Source organism: Mobula hypostoma, chromosome 14 (assembly GCF_963921235.1).
Source record: "Mobula hypostoma chromosome 14, sMobHyp1.1, whole genome shotgun sequence".
Taxonomy (NCBI): domain Eukaryota; kingdom Metazoa; phylum Chordata; class Chondrichthyes; order Myliobatiformes; family Myliobatidae; genus Mobula; species Mobula hypostoma.
The window spans coordinates 9,713,414-9,735,335 of record NC_086110.1 but is presented as its reverse complement, the minus strand read 5'-3'; the positions used below and the strand labels follow the sequence as shown (position 1 = coordinate 9,735,335).

At 42.4% G+C, this 21,922-nt stretch overlaps 1 protein-coding gene across 1 annotated transcript; it reads left to right on the top strand.

The window, feature by feature from the left end:
- Nucleotides 1–8,753: 8,753 nt before the first annotated feature.
- On the top strand, nt 8,754–19,605 carry LOC134356432 (tyrosine-protein phosphatase non-receptor type substrate 1-like). The gene is made up of 7 exons (XM_063067378.1): nt 8,754–8,811; nt 8,949–9,269; nt 13,966–14,268; nt 16,696–16,809; nt 17,939–17,976; nt 18,480–18,581; nt 18,722–19,605. The coding sequence occupies exons 1-7, from the start codon at nt 8,760–8,762 to the stop codon at nt 18,872–18,874; spliced, it is 1,083 nt and encodes a 360-aa protein (XP_062923448.1). The 5' UTR covers nt 8,754–8,759; the 3' UTR covers nt 18,875–19,605.
- Nucleotides 19,606–21,922: the final 2,317 nt, after the last annotated feature.

Genomic DNA, 21,922 nt, shown 5'->3' with positions numbered 1-21,922 from the left:
AGTTGCGTTTGGAGTGCTCCTTTCGCTTCTCCGTTTGCCTGCGGGTACTGTGGACTTCTTGTCTGGTGTTTAAAGTCATAATAACTAATAATGGCTTTGAATTCTGAGCAGCTGAATTGTGGACCGTTGTGTGGTACAAATGTTTCTGGTATCCAATGGCGAGCGAATACAACTTTCAGGCGTTTTACAACTGCTACGAAGGATGTAGAGGACGGCTTGACTCCTCATCTTTTTCTCCACTCCTGCTGAAGAGTCTCGGCCCGAAATGTCGAGTGTACTTTTTTTCCATAGATGCTGCCTGGCCTGTTGAGCTCCTCCAGCATTTTGACTGTGTTGCTTTAAAAGTTATAGATTCTTGTCGATTACTGAAGTAAATTACGAGGTACTCAATATCAACACGTTATACGTAAAGACTAGTACGATAATTTGCGGGAAAACATATACTGACGCAAAATAATGGCTTTCAGTACCTGGTTTTTGATTAGTACACATAAATATTTTGATCTCCAAAGACAGCGTAGTGATACACAGGAACTACACTTTGAGCATTGCAAGTCATCTCTTCTATGCAAAATTAACACCGTGAAAAACGTTGTCACGTGCGGGACAGGGAACATAAATGGAGAGCTGGCAGTCTGATTTATGGACGCACTATTCTGACGTCACTCACTCCAATCAACACTATTCTATCTACGACATTCAATAGAACATCTGCAGATGCTGGAAATTCGAGCAACACACACAAAATGCTGAGGAAATTAGTAGGCCAGAGAGCATCTAGGAAAAGAACACAGTTGACGTTTCAGGCCGAAACCCTAAGGCAGGAATGGAGAAAAAAAAAGCTGGAGTAGATTTAGAATACCCGGCATGGCTGGGGGGGTGGGGGGGGGGCGGGGAGGAAGAGAGAAACAGAAGATGATAACTAAAACCTGAAGGGGGAGGGTATGAATTGAAGAGCTGCGAAGTGAATTGGCGGACGGAACATAGCTGCTTGGCAATACGGTCTCCCAATCTACGCCGGGTATCACCGATATACAGGAGGCCATATCTGGAGCACAGGACAAAGTATATGACCCCAGTAGACTCAAAGGTGCAGTGTGGCGACTCATCTGGAAAGACTGTTAAGGGCCCTGAATGGTAGCGAGGAGGTGTACGGGCAGGTGTTGCACTTGTTCCGCTTGCAAGGATGAGTGGCAGCAGGGATATAAATTGGGGAGAGACCAATGGACAAGGGAGTCGCGTAGGGACCAATCCCTGCGGAAAGCAGAACGTGTGTGTGTGTTGGGGTGGGGGGGGGGAGGGGTAAGATGTGCTTGCTGGTGGGATCCCTTTGGAGATGGTCGAATTTCGGAGAATTATATCTGGTGGGGGTGGTAGGTGAGCACAAGGGGAACCCTATCCCTGGTGGAGTGCCGGGATTATCGAGTAAGAGCAGACGTACGTGAAGTGGAAGAGGTACGGTTGAGGGCAGCGTTGATGGTGGAGGAAGAGAAGCCCCTTTAAACATAGAAATATAGAAGATATACAGTTTCTTTGAAAATGGAGGGCATCTCTTTCGTTCCAAAATGAAAGGCTTCATCCTGAGAACAGGTGCGGCGGAGACAGAAGAATTGAGAGAAAAGGATGGCGTTTTTACAAGTAACGGGGTGGGAAGAGGTATACTCCAGGTAGCTGTGAGAGTCGCTGAGGTTATTATAGACACCACTGGATGAGCTGTATCCGGAGACAGAGACAGTGAGATCGCGAAAAGGGAGCGAGCTGTCTGAAATGGACCATGTAAATTCGAGAGTAGGGTTGAAATTGGAAGCAAAGTCCATGAAGTCGACGAGTTCAGTATGCAAGAAGAAAGCGGTACCAATGCAGTCATCGATGTAGCGTAGAAAAAGTGCAGGACGGTCACCAGTACAGCTTTGGAGCATAGACTGTTCCACGGAGTCGACAACCAGGCAGACATAGTTGGGATCCAAGCGAGTACCCATGGCCACACCTTTTGTTTGAAGGAAGTGAGAGGAGCCAAAAGAGAAATTATTTAAAGTGAGGACAAGCTCCGCTAGGCGGAGGAGAGTAGCGGTGGAGGAGAACTGATTAGGTTTAGTAATCGACAAGAATCATTAGCCTTATGGTGGCGGGGTGGAGTTGTATAGGGACTGGACATCCATAGTAAAAATAAGGTGATGGGGGCGAAGGAGTCTGAAATCATTGAAAAGATCCAGTGTGTGAAGTGTCACAGATGTAGGTTGGAAGGGGGAGTAACACGGAGTCGAAATATGTAAATATGAGTTCAGGAACAAGCCGAAACAACTGATTTAACTAGACAAGCGGTGTGCGCATCTTGGGTAGGAGGTACCATCTCGAGGTGCGGGATGAGGGGTGCGGGAACTATGAGGTTGGTGGCGGTGGATGGGAGATCCCCAGAATCAATAGGGTTGGTGATGGTGTGGGAGATAATGGCTTGGTGATCCTTAGTGGAGTCCTATTTGAGGGGTGGTGTCTGAAAGTTGGCGCTGGGCCTCAGCAAAGTAGAGGTCATTACGCCAGTCAACTATAGCACCTCCCTTATTTGCGTGTTTGTGGTGAGGTTAGGACTGGTGCTGAGGGAGTGGAGAGCCGAGTACTTGGAAGGAGTGAGGTTGGAATAGGAGAGAGGAGTGTTGAAGTCTAGACAGTTGATGTCCCGTCGGGAGTTGGCAATGGAAAGGTCCAGAGCAGGCAGAAGACCAGGGCCGGGTGTCCAGGAAGCTGAGGAGGGTTGAAGACGGGAGAAGGGGTCATCGGTGCGGGGTAGAGAGTCCATGCTAAAGAAATAAGGCTCGGAGACCGAGGTAGCGGAAGAAGAGCTCAGCATCGTGGCGGGCACGGAACTCACTGAGGAGAGGTCGCAGGGGGACAAAGGTGGAACCATTATTGAAGACAGAAAGTTCTGCCTCAGAGAAGGGTAGGTCAGAGGGAATGCTGAATACCGGCATTGATGAGAGTTGGGATTGTAAGGGGAAAGAGGATTGATAGTGTCTGAGGAATAGAGAGGTTTGGGGGTGTTCAGGAGTAGTGTGGCATGAGGGCTCTGCAGCTCTGTGTTCGAATGAAAGGTGTTGGTGTAGGCGTAATTGCAGGTTAAATGGAAACATAATCGATTTTGGTTCATGCAGTGATATCAGAAAGGTAGTCTGCTAAGTGCCAAATGTATTTTAGGTATGAAAAAGTCTTTTCAACCTAAACTGCCTATGTTAGTCTGCTAACTGTATGCACGAACCGAGAAAGGGCCAAGGTTACCAGGCAACGCCTTCGAGGTACACCCTAAAGGGAATATATTGTAATAACCTGCAGACCGCCTCTAGGGTGAGGAAGCGCGCAGTGAAACAAACACAGCAGAGAATCAGAGAAGTAAGATAAATTCTTATCGAGATAAAAGAAAATTTTTGTAGTCAAAATAAATAACTAATGAATAAATAAACAAACATAAAAGAAAATGGAGCAATAACCCGCAGTAAGTATTTTCACTAACCCCGCACCCCACAACCGGAGAGATTTGATTTCTCCAAACCAGGGAGATTTGAAAGATGTCAGAGACACTCTGAAAGATTAAAGTTGCAAACAATCTCACTCAGTCTTCAGGAAAGCATCAAGTAAGCACACGTATATACTACACCTGAGGACAGTACATTTTCCCATGGAAGCTGCCTGCAGATCTTCTCTTGTTAGTGATAAGCTCTTAAATATAGTGCATTTGATTGAAGGCTATCTGCACCACGGTTAGGACAATATTCTGGCAATGTTTATATACTGCACATAGTTTTTTTTAGGAATAACAATGAGAGAAAATGGTAAGCCGAGAGCCACTTGCATTTGCAATAAGCTGTTGCTGATGTTTTACTTTGAAGTGATATATCCCAGATTGCAGGACAGGAAACGCATCACAGGAAGTTGCTATCTGCGATCTGGTTCTAAAGATGTTTCCCATGTCAACCCATAGATATTTGGGGGAAATTTTGATATAGTGGGTATACTGTTGCCTTCTATGTCATAATTCTTACAGAGTTATTACGTTTTGTGTCCAGACACCACTGACCACTGATGAAGAAACACCGCCGTATTCATCGTGGGGTTACTTGGGGTGACTGGTGGAAGAGACATCGGGCTGAAGGTGACAGAACCTCATGCGAGAGGAAGGTAGAGCATGGAATCAAGTGACGGCAGTGAGAGGGAAGATAGGATTCGAAAGAGGAGCCAGTGGGCGAAGCGTTTGGAAAATCGGCAGATGGAGTGAGTGGAGGAAGAGAAGGAAGTAGGATTTCGTCGTTTTGGGTGAATGCAGAAATAATTATGGAGATCCCAGATGAAAGAAGGGGACAGGGTTCAGCAGATTACCAGAAGCTTGAGAAATTTCAAGAAATGAGAAAGGCTCTAAAAAGCGTGGATTGGGACAGGTTGTTCTCGGGCAAAGATGTGATTGGTAGGCGGGAAGCCTTCAAAGGGGAAATTTTGAGAGTGCACAGTTTGTATGTTCCTGTCAGGATTAAAGGCAAATTGAATAGGAATAAGGAACCTTGGGTCTCAGGGGATATTGCAACTCTGATAAAGAATAAGAGGGAGTTCTATGAAATGTATAGGAAACAGGGGGTAAATCAGGTGCTTGAGGAGTATAAGAAGTGCAAGAAAATACTTAAGAAAGAAATCAGGAGGGCAAAAAGAAGACATGAGGTTGCCTTGGCAGTCAAAGTGAAGGATAATCCAAAGAGCTTTTACAAGTATATTAAGAGCAAAAGGATTTTAAGGGATAAAATTGGTCCTCTTGAAGATCAGAGTGGTCGGCTTTGTGCGGAACCAAAGGAAATGGGGGAGACCTTAAATAGGTTTTTTTGCGTCTGTATTTACTAAGGAAGCTGGCATGAAATCTATGGAATTGAGGGAATCAAGTAGTGAGACCATGGCAACTGTACAGATTGAAAAGGAGGAGGTGCTTGCTGTCTTGAGGAAAATTAAAGTGGATAAATCCCCGGGACCTGACAGGGTGTTTCCTTGGACCTTGAAGGAGACTAGTGTTGAAATTGCAGGGGCCCTGGCAGAAATATTTAAAATGTCGCTGTCTACGGATGAAGTGCCGGAGGATTGGAAAGTGGCTCATGTTGTTCCGTTGTTTAAAAAAGGATCGAAAAGTAATCCGGGAAATTATAGGTCGGTGAGTTTAACGTCAGTAGTAGGTAAGTTATTAGAGGGAGCACTAACAGACAGAATCTACAAGCATTTGGATAGACAGGGGCTTATTAGGGAGAGTCAACATGGCTTTGTGCGTGGTAGGTCATGTTTGACCAATCTGTTGGAGTTTTTCGAGGAGGTTACCAGGAAAGTGGATGAAGGGAAGGCAGTGGATATTGCCTACATGGACTTCAGTAAGGCCTTTGACAAGGTCCCGCATGGGAGGTTAGTTAGGAAAATTCAGTCGCTAGGTATACATGGAGAGGTGGTAAATTGGATTGGACATTGGCTCGATGGAAGAAGCCAGAGAGTGGTGGTAGAAAATTGCTTCTCTGAGTGGAGGCCTGTGACTAGTGGTGTGCCACAGGGAGCAGTGCTAGGTCCATTGTTATTTATCATCTATATCAATGATCTGGATGATAATGTGGTAAATTGGATCAGCAAGTTTGCTGATGATACAAAGATTGGAGGTGTAGTAGACAGTGAGGAAGATTTTCAGAGCCTGCAGAGGGACTTGGACCAGCTGGAAAAATGGGCTGAAAAATGGCAGATGAAGATTAATACTGACAAGTGTGAGGTATTGCACGTTGGAAGGACAAACCAACGTAGAACATACAGGGTTAATGGTAAGGCACTGAGGAGTGCAGTGGAACAGAGGGATCCGGGAATACAGATACAAAATTCCCTAAAGGTGTCGTCACAGGTAGATAGGGTCGTAAAGAGAGCTTTTGGTACATTGGCCTTTATTAATCGAAGTATTCAGTCGAAGAGCTGGAATGTTATGCTGAGGTTGTATAAGGCATTGGTGAGGCCGAATTTGGACTATTGTGTTCAGTTTTGGTCACCAAATTACAGGAAGGATATAAATAAGGTTGAAAGAGCGCAGAGAACGTTTACAAGGATGTTGCCGGGACTTGAGAAACTCAGTTACAGAGAAAGGTTGAATAGGTTAGGACTTTATTCCTTGGAGCGTAGAAGAATGAGGGGAGATTTGATAGAGGTATATAAAATTATGATGGGTATGAGTGAATGCAAGCAGGCTTTTTCCACTGAGGCAAGGGGAGATAAAAACCAGAGGACATGGGTTAAGGGTGAGGGGGGGAAAGTTTAAAGGGAACATTAGGGGGGGCTTCTTCACACAGAGAGTGGTGGGAGTATGGAATGAGCTGCCAGACGAGGTGGTAAATGCGGGTTCGTTTTTAACATTTAAGAATAAATTGGACAGATGCATTGATGGGAGGTGTATGGAGGGATATGGTCCGTGTGCAGTTCAGTGGGACTAGGCAGAAAATGGTTCGGCACAGCCAAGAAGGGCCAAAGGGCCTGTTTCTGTGCTGTAGTTTCTATGGTTTCCATGGTAAATCAACTCATAATGTCTACTTACGAGTTCTCTCCCATAATGCTGCACGATAAACCAATAAGCCCGCAAACACGAGGAATTCTGCAGATGCTGGAAATTCAAGCAACACACATCAAAGTTGCTGGTGAACGCCGCAGGCCAGGCAAGATCTCTAGGAAGAGGTACAGTCCACCTTTCGGGCCAAGATCTTTCGTCAGGACTAACTGAAGGAAGAGCTAGTAAGAGATTTGAAAGTGGGAGGGGGAGGGGGAGATCCAAAATGATAGGAGAAGACAGGAGGGGGAGGGATGGAGCCAAGAGCTGGACAGGTGATTGGCAAAAGGGATATAAGAGGATCATGGGACAGGAGGCCCAGAGAGAAGGAAAAGGTGGGGGACCCAGAGGATGGTCAAGGGGTATAGTCAGAGGGACAGAGGGAGAAAGAACGTGTGTACATAAATAAATAACGGATGGGGTACGAGGGGGAGGTGGGGCATTAGCGGAAGTCAATTAGAGAAGTCAATGTTCATGCCATCAGGTTGGAGGCTACCCAGACGGAATATAAGGTGTTGTTTCTCCAACCTGAGTTTGGCTTCATCTTTAGAGTAGAAGAGGCCGTGGATAGACATATGAGAATGGGAATTGGATGTGGAATTAAAATTTGTGGCCACTGGGAGATCCTGCTTTCTCTGGCGGACAGAGCGTAGGTGTTCAGCAAAACGATCTCCCAGTCTGCGTCGGGTCTCGCCAATATATAGATCGCCACATCGGGAGCACCGGACGCAGTATATCACCCCAGCCGACTCACAGGTGAAGTGTCGCCTCACCTGGAAGGACTGTCTGGGGCCCTGAATGGTGAGTTCTTCCAGCATTTTATGTGTTCATTATATTTTGTAGTCACATAATACAGAAATGTGAACAAAAAATGAATTATTCATGCGTTGACCAAAATGTGTAAAATAACTTACTTCCATTTCTTTCATGCATCAACTCAAAAACATAGTGACGGCACATATAATAATAATCTTATTGTGGAAGAACGTCGCTATTTTCCCACCAAACAGCAAATGCCTCCAAAAGGGAAACACTAATTACCATTGGGCTGTATCTTAATAGCTCGAGAGTGTGCAAGAGCAGCTCCCCCCCTCCACCCCCCGCACAACACACTAGTCACTAAACTCCAGGAATAATGCGCTCTATCCCTATCAGCCTATGGCTTTTGTGGACAAGCCAAATCGAATCCATGTCAAAATGTCTCTGGATCCCATGGATTTTCATTTTCTAAATCAGCCAACCATGGTGAACACCATTAAGAGCCTTGGTGATATCCCTATACTCCAAATCCACCGCTCTCGCTTCATCAATTTGTTTCACTATGGCATCGAATCTAGGTAATCAGGTTTCCGAGCACGATCAGTTCCTTATAAAATCATACTGATTATCTCTAATGAGACGATATTTATCCAAATTCTCGTATATCCTGTCCTTAACAATCTTCTGCAGTAGAGTTCTGACCAGTCGCATAAGCTGATGGTCTATAATCACAAAATTATCCCTAGTATCTTTCTTGAAAAAAGCACAACTTAACAGCGTGACATCCTGCGATACCTTGATACGACGCTTGCGGCCATTGAAACGCACAGATCATGGTCAGCGCCCCAGATATCACGTTCATATTACCCATAATAACCTGGGATATATCTCTTCCAACCATGGGGACATCGATCCTAATTTTTGACTTAAATTCCAACCCGACATGTTCCTGCAAAATTGCGTGTTCTAAGTTAACCACACATTCATGATCGGGGTCGAAGACGCTCAGCTCAAGAACCAGCATATTCATCATATCTTTAATCGCCAATCGTCCTAGATTATACCTGCTTATTATTCAAAATTATCATCAAAGTGCTCAGACGTGCAAACGCTGTGAAGATTTGGCATTGTAGATCTATTAGGTCATACAAAAATAACGTTTGTAGAAGTTCACAAAACGCTATAAGATCTCCAGTATCTATTTCCAGATCTTCCATTAGCAGTAAAGAACTTAAGTGTCAATAAAGAGAATAGCAACGAAAATCAAATAATTAAATATATATATCGGTCACTGGTTTACTGCACCGCCCCACTCCACGACAGGATATGAATCATCCGTCAGAGAATAGAAACCACTCCCCCACTCAACCATTGAAATCTCACATCTACAGACTCATTGAATCTGTCAGGTAGTATGTCATCAAGTATGTTTCTCTTCCTGGCAGTCAGTGGGAACATTTACATAGGTACAGCTTTATTCATTTCTGCGTGTTTTAATTTATCAATCAATGTCCGATAAGATTACACGATATTGAAGCTAACTGTGAATCAGCTGCAGGTTACACTTTAATTCAACTTAACTAAATTAACCTTTCCTTTTTAGCTGCGGATCGAACTTCGTTCAATGTATCTCAATCGCCCAAAGAAGCGGTGGTATCCAAAGGAGAGAACGTCACGTTCTACTGCGTATTTCCCATTTCCCAGGATGAATCCTGGGTAAAAGTCTACTGGTGGAAACAGGGCGAGAATGAATACCAACGGACTAGCACCGGCAGCAGAAAGCGTTCCGGTCGGAGAGGTAAAAGAACTTGGTACTTTGAGTTGCAAAATGTAATGGTCCAAGATTCTGGATTGTATCTGTGTTCATTGACCCGCAAAGGATTGCCTGCAAGAAATGGAACCGGATCACTTCTGAAAGTTCACGGTAAGCTAAAATAACTGGAGAACAACTTATCCATGAAGTATAAAAATATACCACGCCAAGAAACAGGTTCACCATGAAAAGATCCTTTAACGTCCTTTGAACAAGACAAATTAGGGAAATCTGCAGATGCTGGAAATCCAAGCAACACACACAAGATGCTAGAGGAACTCGGCAGGCAAGGTAGAGTAGAGCCGACGGCTCGATCCGAGACTCCTCACCCAGCACTGATGGAGGGTCTCGGCCCGAAATGTGAACTGTACTCTTTTCCAGAGGTGGTTCCTGGCCTGCTGAGCCCCTCCAGCATTTTGCGTGTGTTGCCTTAATATCGTTTGCCCGGGTTATGTTGTAAGATTAAAGTTAATGCTCTGTCCCCTGTCTGCGAATAACAGGGTCTTCGAGGGTTTCTCATGAATCTCTTAATTCACTAAATTTACCACCATCACTATCTCCAACACTAGTAATCGGAGACGTTGCTTCTTTATATATCTGTAATATAGATATATTCATAAAATTCCAATGAAAGATGTTATTTGGAGAATTGTTGGATTACACTAGATTAAATTGTGAACGGTTGTCATACTAAAATGTAAGGCTTCACTGCAAGTAATACGGACAGAAACGAAGTGCGATCAGGTACGAAAAGTCATCGATTTCCTGCTGAAATCTTTCGGCAACTTGATTTCTTGAAGTTGCTGCGTGAAAACATCACAGATCTCCATGAAGCTAGGCCCACAACTTTCAATGTCCTACTTTATTACGTCTTGTCTAAATGCCTTCTTATCTCAGAACGGGATCGGATCCACCGATTCCTCCCTTTTCCGGGTATATGTTAGCTTGCTTCTCGTACTCCTACACTGAATAAACCGTTGTAGTAATCCAGCGCTTCTTTGCTTCAACACTCAGGTCACGCTCATCCTCCGTTGCTCGTCGTTCGTAGAAAACCAGGCAATACCATTTTACCACTTGATCAAAATCCTCCCAAACCAAGAAAAAAATATCTTAAGTCTTCGCCATTCCCTCCGGCATAACACATCCCTCCTATATTGCGGACACCAGACTGCTACGAATAAGGCAAACGGTGGTTTAACCAGTTTGATACAAAATTCCAATATAATATCCCAACTTCTATATTCTATCTTCTAACTCATCAAAGTATCATTCTGCGCCACCCTCTGTTGCCACATTACGGGAACTTGAACATAGAACAAAGAATAGTACAGCACAGTACAGGCAGTTCGGCCCACATTGTTGTGCCGACCCTCAAACCCTGCCTCCCATATAACCCCCCACTCTAAATTCCTCCATATACCTGTCTAGTAGTCTCTTAAATTTCGCTAGTGTATCTGCCTCCACCACTGACTCAGGCAGTGTATTCCACGCACCAACCACTCCCTGAGTAAAAAACCTTCCTCTAATATCTTCCTTGAACTTCCCACTCCTTACCTTAAAGCCATGTCCCCTTGTATTGAGCAGTGGTGTCCTGGGGAAGAGGCGCTGGCTATCAACAACTACCTATTCCTCTTATTATCTTGTACACCTCTATCATGTCTCCTCTCATCCTCCTTTTCTCCAAAGAGTAAAGCCCTGGCTCCCTTAAACTCTGATCATAATCCATACTCTCTAAACCAGGCAGCATCCTGGTAAATATCCTCAGGACCCTTTCCAGTGCTTCCACATCGTTCCTATATTGAGGCGACCAGAACTGGACACAGTCCTCCAAGTGTGGCCTAACCAGAGTTTTATAGAGCTGCATCATTACCTCGCGACTCTTAAACTCTATCCCTCGACCTATGAAAGCTAACACCACATAAGCTTTCTTAACTATCCTATCTACCTGTGAGTCAACTTTCAGGGATCTGTGGACATGTACCCCCAGATCCCTCTGCTCCTCCACACTATCAAGTATCCTGCCATTTACTTTGTACTCTGCCTTGGAGTTTGTCCTTCCAAAGTGTACCACCTCACCCTTCTCCGGGTTGAACTCCATCTGCCAATTCTCAGCCCACTTCTGCAACCTATCAATGTCTCTCTGCAATCTTCGACAATCCTCTACACTATCTACAACAGCACCAACCTTTGTGTCGCCTGCAAACTTGCCAACTCACCCTTCTACCCCCATATCCATGTCGTTAATAAAGATCACGAAAAGTAGAGGTCACAGAACCGATCCTTGTGGGACACCAGTAGTCACAACTCTCCAATCCGAATGTACTTTCTTCACCATGGACCTTCTGCCTTCTGCAGGCAAGCCAATTCTGAATTTAAAGTTTTTCCTGTTCAACAACAGTTCCTAGCACCCATACATCTATTGAATGTTTCATGACCCTTTATCACTTTGCAATATGCATTATATGGCACTTGGCTGTATTACATCCCAATTTCCAACGCCCCCTAACATTGTAATCTCATCTCTGACTGCTTACGCTACTGTTTGACATTCCGAAAGAAGTATAGAATAAATATAAAGGATTTAAAATACAGCGTGTAACCCAGTGTTGGTCAACTACACGGCATTGTATACTGGAGCGTGGAAAATTCAAAACATCACCATGAACTCTCAGATCCTAAAGGGATTGGACAGGCTAGATGCGGGAAGATTGTTCCCGATGTTGGGGAGGTCCAGAACGAGGGGTCACAGTTTGAGGATAGAGGGGAAACCTTTTAGGACCGAGATTAGGAAAAACTTCTTCACACAGAGAGTGGTGAATCTGTGGAATTCTCTGCCACAGCAAACTGTTGAGGCCAGTTCATTGGCTATGTTTAGGAGGGAGTTAGATATGGCCCTTGTGGCTACAGGGGTCAGGGGGTATGGAGGGAAGGCTGGGTTCTGAGTTGTATGATCAGCCATGATCATAATAAATGGCGGTGCAGGCTCGAAGGGCCGAATGGCCTACTCCTGCACCTATTTTCTATGTTTCTATGTTTCTAAATATGGAAACATAGAAAACCTACAGCACAATACAGACCCTTCTTCCCACAATAATGGGCCGAACATACACTTAATTTAGAAATTCCCTAGGGTTTTCCATAGCCCTCTATTTTTCTAAGCTCCATGTACCTATTAAAAGAATCTATTAAATAGTCTATTAAAAGCCCTATCACTTCCACCTCCAACGACGTTGGTTGCAGCCCAGTCCACGCACACACCACTTTCTGCATAAAACTTACCCGTCACATCTCCTCTGTACCTTCTTCCAAGAACCTTAAAAGTATGCACTTTTGTGTTAGCCACTTCAGCCCTGGTAAACCCACTGACTATCCACACGATCAATGCCTCTCATCATCTTATACACCTCTATCAGGTCACCACTCATTCCCCGGAGAAAACACCGAGTTCACTCAACATATTCTCAGAAGGCATGCTCCCCAATCCAGAGAACATCCTTGTAAATCTCTTCTGCACACTTTCTATGGTTTCTACATTCTTCCTCCAGTGAGGTGACCAGAACTGAGCACAGTCCTCCAGGGTCCTATATAGCTGCAACATTACCTCTCGACTGCTAAACTCAATCCCACAGTTGATGAAGGCCAATGGACCGTATGCCTTCTTAACCACAGAGTCAACCTGCGCAGCAGCTTTGAATATCATATGGACTCAGAACCTAAGAACCCTCTGATCCTCCACACTGCCAAAAGTCTTGCCATTAATAGTATATTCTGCCATCAGATTTGACGTACATCACACTTATCTGGGTTGAACTCAATCTGCCATTTCTCAGCCCAGTTTTGCATCCTATCAATTTCTTGCTGTAACCTCTGACAGCCCGCCGCACTATTCACAACTTCCCCAAACTTTGTGTCATTAGCAAATTTACTGATCCAAACCTCCACTTCCTCATCCAAGTCATTTATAAAAAAATTACGAAGAGAAGGCGTTCCAGAACTGATCCCTGAGGCACTCCACCGGTCACCGACCTCCATGCAGAATATGACCCGTCTGCGACCACTCTTTGCCTTCTGTGAGCAAGCCAATTCTGGATCCACAAAGCAAGTTGCCCTTGAATCCTATGCCTCCATACTTTCTCAATAAAGCTTGCTTGGGGTACCCTATCAAATGCCTTGCTGAAATTTATATACACTGCATCTACTGCTCTACCTGCAATAAATAAAGGGCGATCAGGCATGTAAATGGTATGGCGTTGATTGCTGGCCAATTTGAAAACGATACATGATTTTCAACCACGTCTGTACAGAATATTTTTATTGTAAAGCAGATTACCTACTCATTTTCACATAATTGAACTGCAGTTTGCTTGCCACAATCTGTGTGCTAACCTTTAAGTTCTTGATTAGCCAGGGAATCAAAGGTTATGGGGAGAAAGCAGAGGAATAGGTATGACTGGAAGAATTGGATCAGTCCATGATTGAATGGCGGGGCAGACTCGATGGGCCGGATGGGCCGAATGGCCTACTTCTGCTCCTGTATCTTATGGGCTTATGGTCTTTCTCAAGGTTATTTTGTTAAATCTTTAGATGCCGTAAAATACAATATGAATATCAGAAGTGGTGTTATTGAGACACAGCAGATGATGTCGTCTAATATGAATCAGGGTCATGAATTATTAGCGGATATAGATCATATTAAAAACATTTCTTCACACGCATACATCATAGTTAATGAATCTAAGGATAATTTAAGGGAAATACTTCAATATCGCAAAGTCATTTAACATTTTTTCCATTATCTGTTCCACAGCAGTACCAACTCCATTGAAGATTTTCGCGAAAAAGCATTCAACTACCGCCTTGATTATTGTGTGTGAAACAGCTGCATTTTATCCCAAGGACTTCTCGCTTACCTGGTATAAAAATGGTGTTGAAATAGTTTTGGGCACGCAGACTAATATAAAGAAGAACACCGAAGGTCTTTATGAGGTTTCGAGCAACTTGACAGAGATGCAGCCAGATAAGATCGGCAGGAATTATACCTGCATGGTATCTCATGTCTCGCTCAATACTTCAGCGGTGGCAGTCTATTCTATTTCCAAATCTAACCAAGGTACGAGGGCATGTCCTGCTACTTTATATATATACAAAATGCTATCACTGTTTGTCAGTAGTCGTGAGGAAAAGTCACCTTAATTCATTTAAGTACAGAGTTTTGTTGACGGGCTTTTATTTAATATCGACTTCCATGTATTGCAAAATAGACAGCAATACATCCACTGTCCTGTGACTGGTATTTATATCTAAACTCTTTTGTATGTTTTAGAAATTGGTAAACAAGTTTATTTATTTTAATAATTTGCATTACCACCCACGTATATTGATGCTTCTTCTGTGTACCAGTTGAAAAAAAAACGTTTAATCTTTACAAGTTGCTTCGTTCCTTTCAGTTGAACAGTTTGCAGGAGCTTTCGTTTTACCTGGAGCTTCTATCAGTTTTCTACCCTGACCATGTTAAATCTCTCAATTCCAATCCTCTATCCACACCTCAGAAGCGCGCGCGCGCACACACACACACACACACACACACACACACACACTCCACACTCAGCTCGGCTCCCACCGGACGTAAACCATTGCTCCATTGCTTTTCACTTACGAACATTTCCGGTACATATTTCTAAAGTACTACTATTCCAAAATAAAGATTGTGACCTTCGACGTTTGCGTTTCAATGAACGGTGGCTACAGGCTACAAGTTAAGAAATTATCGATCTCCGAATGAGAAAATGTCTTCCAGCTTCACCCTGTCCACCGGCAATCATCTTATAAAATGCAGTCTGGTAGCCTTGAGTTATTGGGCACCTCAGGGCAATTCAAAATCGTTCATCTGACCAATATAAGAATAACTTCACGGTTTATCTTGCTCAACAAGTAACATTACTCTTCCTTTAACGCTGTCCTGCTTATTTTCACTCCAATTGCCACAACCAGCAAAAACACCAACAGCTACCTTTCCCTCCTTCTATAAAAAGAGAATTATGTACTTAGAAGAAAGACATACAAGACTCACCACTCTCTGCGTAAAACAAGGTACCCCTGACACCTCCTCTCTACCTTCTTCCAAGCACCTTAAAACTATGCCCTCTCGTGCTAGCCATTTCAGCCCTCGGAAAAAGCCTCTGACTATCCACACGATCAATGCCTCTCATCATCTTATACACCTCCATCAGGTCACCTCTCATCCTCCGTCGCTCCAAGGAGAAAAGGCTGAGTTCATTCAACCTATTCTCATAAGGCATGCTCCCCAATCCAGACAACATCCTTGTAAATCTCATCTGCACCTTTTCTGTGGTTTCCACGTCCTTCCTGTAGTGAGGCGACCGGAACTGAGCAAAGTACTCAAAGTGGGGTCTGACCAGGGTCCTATATAGCTGCAACATTACCTCCCGGCTCTTAAACTCAATCCCACGGTTGATGAGGACCAATGCACCGTATGCCTTCTGAACCACAGAGTCAACCTGTGTAGCAGCTTTGAGTGTCCTGTGAACTCGGACCCCAAGATCTCTCTGATCCTCCACACTGCAAGAGTCTCACCATGAACGCTATATTGTGCCATCATATTTGACCTACCAAAATGAACAATCTCACACTAATCTGGGTTGAACTCCATCTGCCACTTCTCAGCCCAGTTTTCATCCTATCAATGTGCCCCGTATCCTCTGATAGCCTTCTACACTATCCACAACACCCCCAACCTTTGTGTCAGCAGCAAATTTACTATCCTATCCCTCCACTTCCTCATCCACGTCATTTATAAACATCACGACGAGTAGGGGTCCTAGAACAGATCCCTGCAGTATATCACTGCTCACCGACTTCCATTCAGAATAATCCTCCTTACTATCTAAATAAGCTTTGCATGGGGTACTTTATCAAATGCCTTGCTGAAACCCATATACACTGCGTCTATGGTTCAACGCGTTTAGTCACATCCTCAATAAATTCAATCAACCTCATAAGACCTGCCTTTGACAAAGCCATGCTGACTATTCCTAATCATTTTATGCCTCTCCAAATGTTCATAAATCCTGTCTCTCAGGATCTTAATCAACTTACCTAACACTGAAGTATGACTCACTGGTCTATAATTTCCTGGGCGATCTCTACTCCCTTTCTTGAATAAGGGAGCAACAGCCACAACCCTCAAATCCTCCGGTACCTCTCCCATCCTCATCGATGATTCAAAGATCATCACCAGACGCTCAGAAATCTCCTCCCTCGCTTCCCACAGTAGCCGGTGACTTATCCAACTTGATGTTTTCCAAAAGCTCCAGCACACACTCTTCCTTAATATCTACATGGTCAAGCTTTTCAGTCCGCTGCAGCCATCCCTACAGTCACCGAGATCCTTTTGCGTAGTGAATATTGAAGCAAAGTATTCATTAAGTACCTCTGCTATCTCCTCCGGTTCATACATACTTTTCCACTGTCACACTTAACCACAGCTTCCATAATGTATACTCTGACAAACTTCCAGGTTCCTCTGGCAAATCTCTTTCCATTTGGGTTTCCGGTGGTACATTGGCTGGATTTGTGATCTTACTGCTAATGTTCGTCATTCGGACGCAGTGCCGAAAGCAGGAAAGGAAGGGTAAGATTTAAATATCGTTTTCCAAATCCACAAGCAGGATAACAAGAAAACTGCTTGAGCAACTTCCTCCAGGACAGCATGATCGTCGCAGGAGCTTCAATAGTCTGTTTTGCCTGTATCGTTTGGGTCACATATAGTGCCTATAAAAAGTATTTACCTCCACGCCTGGAGTTTTAATGTTTTATTGTCTTACAACATTGGATCACAGTGGATTTAATTTGTCTTTTTTTTGACATTGAAATAACAAAAAAAAGACTCTTTCGTGCCAAAATAAAAACAAGACTCTGCAAAGTGATCTAAATTAGTTACAAGTAAAACACACAAAACAATTGCTTGCATAAATAATGTGGGGATGGTGTGCTTTTGATGATGTGCAGTGTTTCGCTTACTCCAAACATAGCGTTTAGTCTGATGGCTAGAAAGCGCAATTTTGGTTTTATCAAACCATAGCGTTTTCTTCCAGCTGCCGTCAGAGTCTCCCACGTTCGTTCATCCACTTCAAGTCAATATTTACTGGATGCACCTTTGTCAGCAATTACAGCCTTGAGTCTGTGTGGATAGCTGTCTATCAGCATTGCACATCTGGACACTGCAATTTTCCCCATTCTTCAAACTCTGTCAGATTGCATGGGGATCGTGAATGACAGCCCTTTTCAAGTCCACTCACAAATTTTCAATTGGATTCGGCCTGTTGTGTGTTCTGCTTGATCTGACAGGATGCCAATTGATCCAATGTTCCAACTGATTTCCTTGTAACAAGGTACGCTCACGATTCTCCTGCTAATAACACACACTTCAGGAAATTTAGAATTACAACTTCAGCTAACCTGCATGAGTTTGAATGAGGAAGAACGCTAGGGTATCTTAGAGAAAGAAACACATGAAATTCCCCGGAGGATGTGGAAGCATCTGAGATCAAAATCGAACCGAGATCTCTGCAATTGTGAGGTAATGGAATAACTATTGCTCCACTGTGACAAGTTAGGTTTAAACCAGTCTATAAATATCTTAAACGGAAGAAATTCAGTAGATATTGCAATTTGTGTATTACTATAAACATCTTTGTAATCATTGTGTTGACAGTTCCGTCAATGGTGCTACAATTTCATGACATTATATTTCGTTCCAGTTAATGAAGCATGTCTTACAGAAGCGGATCATCCTGAGGTTTGTTCATGTATAATTATAGAGCCAAATATTCTGGCCATTCAATAGATGATCTGATCTGGACAAAATTAATGATAGTCACATTAGATTCGTTTATTTTTGCATGGTTTACGTATTTGGCAGGTCACAATGAACGATTCAAATCGTGTTAAGGGAAGTATTTAACACTAATTAATTACTTTATTCATTTCATCATATGTACTTAAATGACGTAAACTGAATTATCTCTTGTCTTGAAAATGTACCCTGATAACTGCCATAATTTTCTTTTGTGTTCATAAGAATCATTTTAGAGTTTGAAACCGTCGTGCATTTTAAAACATTCAATTAAGACTAACATTGATATTTTTGAATGTTTGATTAATGACCACAGTCCCTTAACATTCGTAGTTACACTGATACATATATCTCTACTTCAGTTAAATCTGTTTAACATTTGATAATAATACTGAACAAATTAAGCTAAGTAACCAAGTAACAATTGTTCATCCCAAACCATGCAGAAAACGGGAGCCGCGGCTGCATATTACGCCGCTGTAGACTTCAAGAGATTCAAGCACACTCCAGAACGAAAAAGCCATCGTGAAAAAATCGCGTTTGTTCAGGTAAGGCTGTGTAATAAGCCAACGAAAAAGATAGGGATTGAAACAACTGAAGAAGTGGTTGACATGCGACATGAACAGCAACGTACAAAGACTGAAGCGCAATTAATTAACGTTTTTTTAAAAAAAAATATTGCTTACAGGCAGTCCAAGAACATTCAAGTGACGAGTTGTCGTATGCGACCTTGGCATTGACTGGAAAAAACAACAGGAGGATTTGCATAAGTAACACAGAATATGCCGAGCTGCAGAGACACAAACATATGGGAGAAACTGTGGTTGTACATCAAAAATAAGATGAAATTTGCCACGCCATTATAGATGGAAAGGGCGCGTCCTTGGTAAGGCCTTAGAACAACGCGGAACTATAAGTAACATAAATCGGAATCGATATTTTTTCTTGTATATACTCCGCCAGTTAGTGAAGTCTTATTTCACTACAAAGGCAAATGTTACTATAGACACACATTACTTTATCGCTCTGTATGTAAAATTGTGTCGTCTTCTGCAGTTCCTATACTCAATGACTGCGCGAGGCATGGTGAATACCATGGATTTATTGCACATTTGATGAAAGCAATATTCTTCTCTGTTCTGAATTACTGACTTCATATATTTGAACTGTGGTTTTCAGTTTCACCTGGCCAATTCGTGGGGCATATTAACTCTCCTTGCATCTAAAACGCTTCCAGAGTACTGTATTCTGCTCATGTTAGTAATATCAAATCTCCTCACTGTAACGTCAAGAGATGACAGAGTCTGCTCATTCTCCCCATATACGACTATCCTGCCAATCCATGAATCCATCCTTCACTCCTCTCCTTATACGGCAAGTATATCGTTTCTCTTTTTAGGTTGAAAGACAACTCCTCTTCTTACTTTTCCACATATATTCCTACACCGCTGGAATAAAATGTGTCAGTACTCTGCACAAATCGTCTTATATTTCGCCTAGCAAACCTCCACCATTCTTCACTGCGTGCTAAGTCTGCGACCTAAGTTTAGGCGAGCCGTATGCCAGACAATAGACCGGTCCTAGCCCTACTAGATGTTTTCAATCAGTGATTCGTGAAATATTCACCTTTCTAATCGTTTCGAAACGAATTGGCTGATCTTTCATGCAATGCATTATTATTTGCGTTTCATATAGTATATTCTGTTTATCCGTTTCAAAAGTCTATATGTTCTGCATTTTGTGTACAGCGCACATTGTTAAGTAGTTTAATATCTTCTAGAAGTTTTAAATATGTAAAACCTGAATCCCTAATCCAAGACATGGGCATCTGTAGTAAATAGATATGAGCTTGGCTTCGATCGCTGCAGCACCCACAAGTCGCAGCTTCCTAATCCTTAAAATATGCCCGTTAACTGTAACGTTCATCTTCAGTGAGCTGACCTATCATTAATCCGCACTCGAATAATATATAAATATTAACCATCTTCTTATTTAAAATTTTCTTTACTGGATTATATTGAAGATCTGAATTCGTCACATCACCTCGTTTCCCGATTCAATTATACCAGGGATAACCTCATAAAATCCCAAATCATCTGTCAATTCTGAGTTACTGTTGATACGTTTATATTAACTCTATCGAATTGATTTATTATTTTTTATAATAACTATTATCAATATTTCACTTGTGTGAGGCCAGGGTCTTTGTGTTGTAGCTGAAATGCTCTCTGAAAGTGCGATTATTTTCATGTTACTGAATCAGTTTTAGAATGTTTAATGTTATGTATGACTAATGTCATCATTTTATTCTTTGGTATTCTGTTATATTACTAGCATCGCTGTGGTCAAATATCTTCAGATTCAAAATTTTAAAAGAACACTTTATTTACAATATCTCGCAAATCGTCGATTCGTCTTCATTTGTAATCTGTAGAACTTCAATCTCCTTCCATCAATTCGAGCTAGTGATGTCTGACGTTCAAATTCTGAGGCTCTACCAACACTGGAGTTGGTGATCTCCAATTGATGCTTTTTTAGCGCTCCAAATGAAAGATGATTCCATTTGTTTTACGACCTCCAAATTCCCTATCTATCCCCGATAATATGTAGAATCGTGGACCTTATAATACGCAGTAAGCTTCTTGACTCATTTTTGCACTTTTAATAAGTTGTCAATCCATTCATACATCGCAATTTCCCTCCAAAGCGCAGAAACTTTCGCGTTTTCAGGCACATATCCAACTCTATTCAAATACTTACTGTATGTGTTCTTGTTCAGAAGAGTTCTTGACCAATATTGTCCTTTTATCATTTAAAACATACACACAACAGTCAGTGTTGCATTATTTTTACTGCGAACCTCCAATTTCCCTAAGGAGGAAACAATTATCTTCTGTGTTTTCAAAATTCGATTTGAATTTAATGCCGAGCCTCCAACCTCAAAAGCAATTTTCGACTTCATCACCAATGAAAACTTTAAAACGAATAAATACTGGTCGTGAAAATCGCAAGTATCTGCCTTACTGTTTATCTGCTGTTATGCTTCTTTTTACCTCTCATTAGCTTCAGTAATGTCAGGATCAAAGATATAGAGAAGGTGGTACGCATGGATTGGGTAGCTGAAGTGTCAGTCTATCAATTTACAGATAAAATCATAAATGGTTAGTAGAATTTACGGCGTATAGTTAACTAATTTATTCGTCTATCAGCTTTAACGAAGTCGAACTGCTTATTTGGGTAACGTGCAGGAGGTGGCCCACTTACAGTCCGAAATACCAATATGTTAAGTTCAAATTTAGGATATATATTGCAACAGACTAAAATGTTCTAGCATTGAACAGCAAAGGGCGCTTCAATGCTCGAACGCTTAGATGTATGTATAACAAAGCCTGAAGGGTAGAATCAACGGAAAATCTATTTTTGTTTTATTTTGTGCAGTATTTCCTTAATCTGTTTTTGTTTGTATCGAGACTATGTACATTCTTCTTTGGAAATGTTTATTGCACTTTAACGTATTTCATTTTTATTATGTAATGCCACAAGTACTTTCCTCAATGTTACATGTTTATTTTTGTTTGTTTGTTCAAACGGTTGTACATTAAGAAGGTTAAACATCTTCCTTCGTATCGTGATGAATCCCCTCGTAGATCATAATTTCACACCGCATAAACAAAATGGGACAACATTTATTTATGGAAATAATAGCGATGCGGATCTTCTGTGAGGGGGACATAAAGAACACAAGACTTAAAGGTAACAAATGATTAGCGGGTTAAAATGGACCCAGAAATGCTCCTGGCAAGGATGACTAAAGATAATCCAAGACGTTACATTAAACTGCACATTGAAACCAAGATCATAAGTCAGAAGAGGGTAGGACCACACGTGT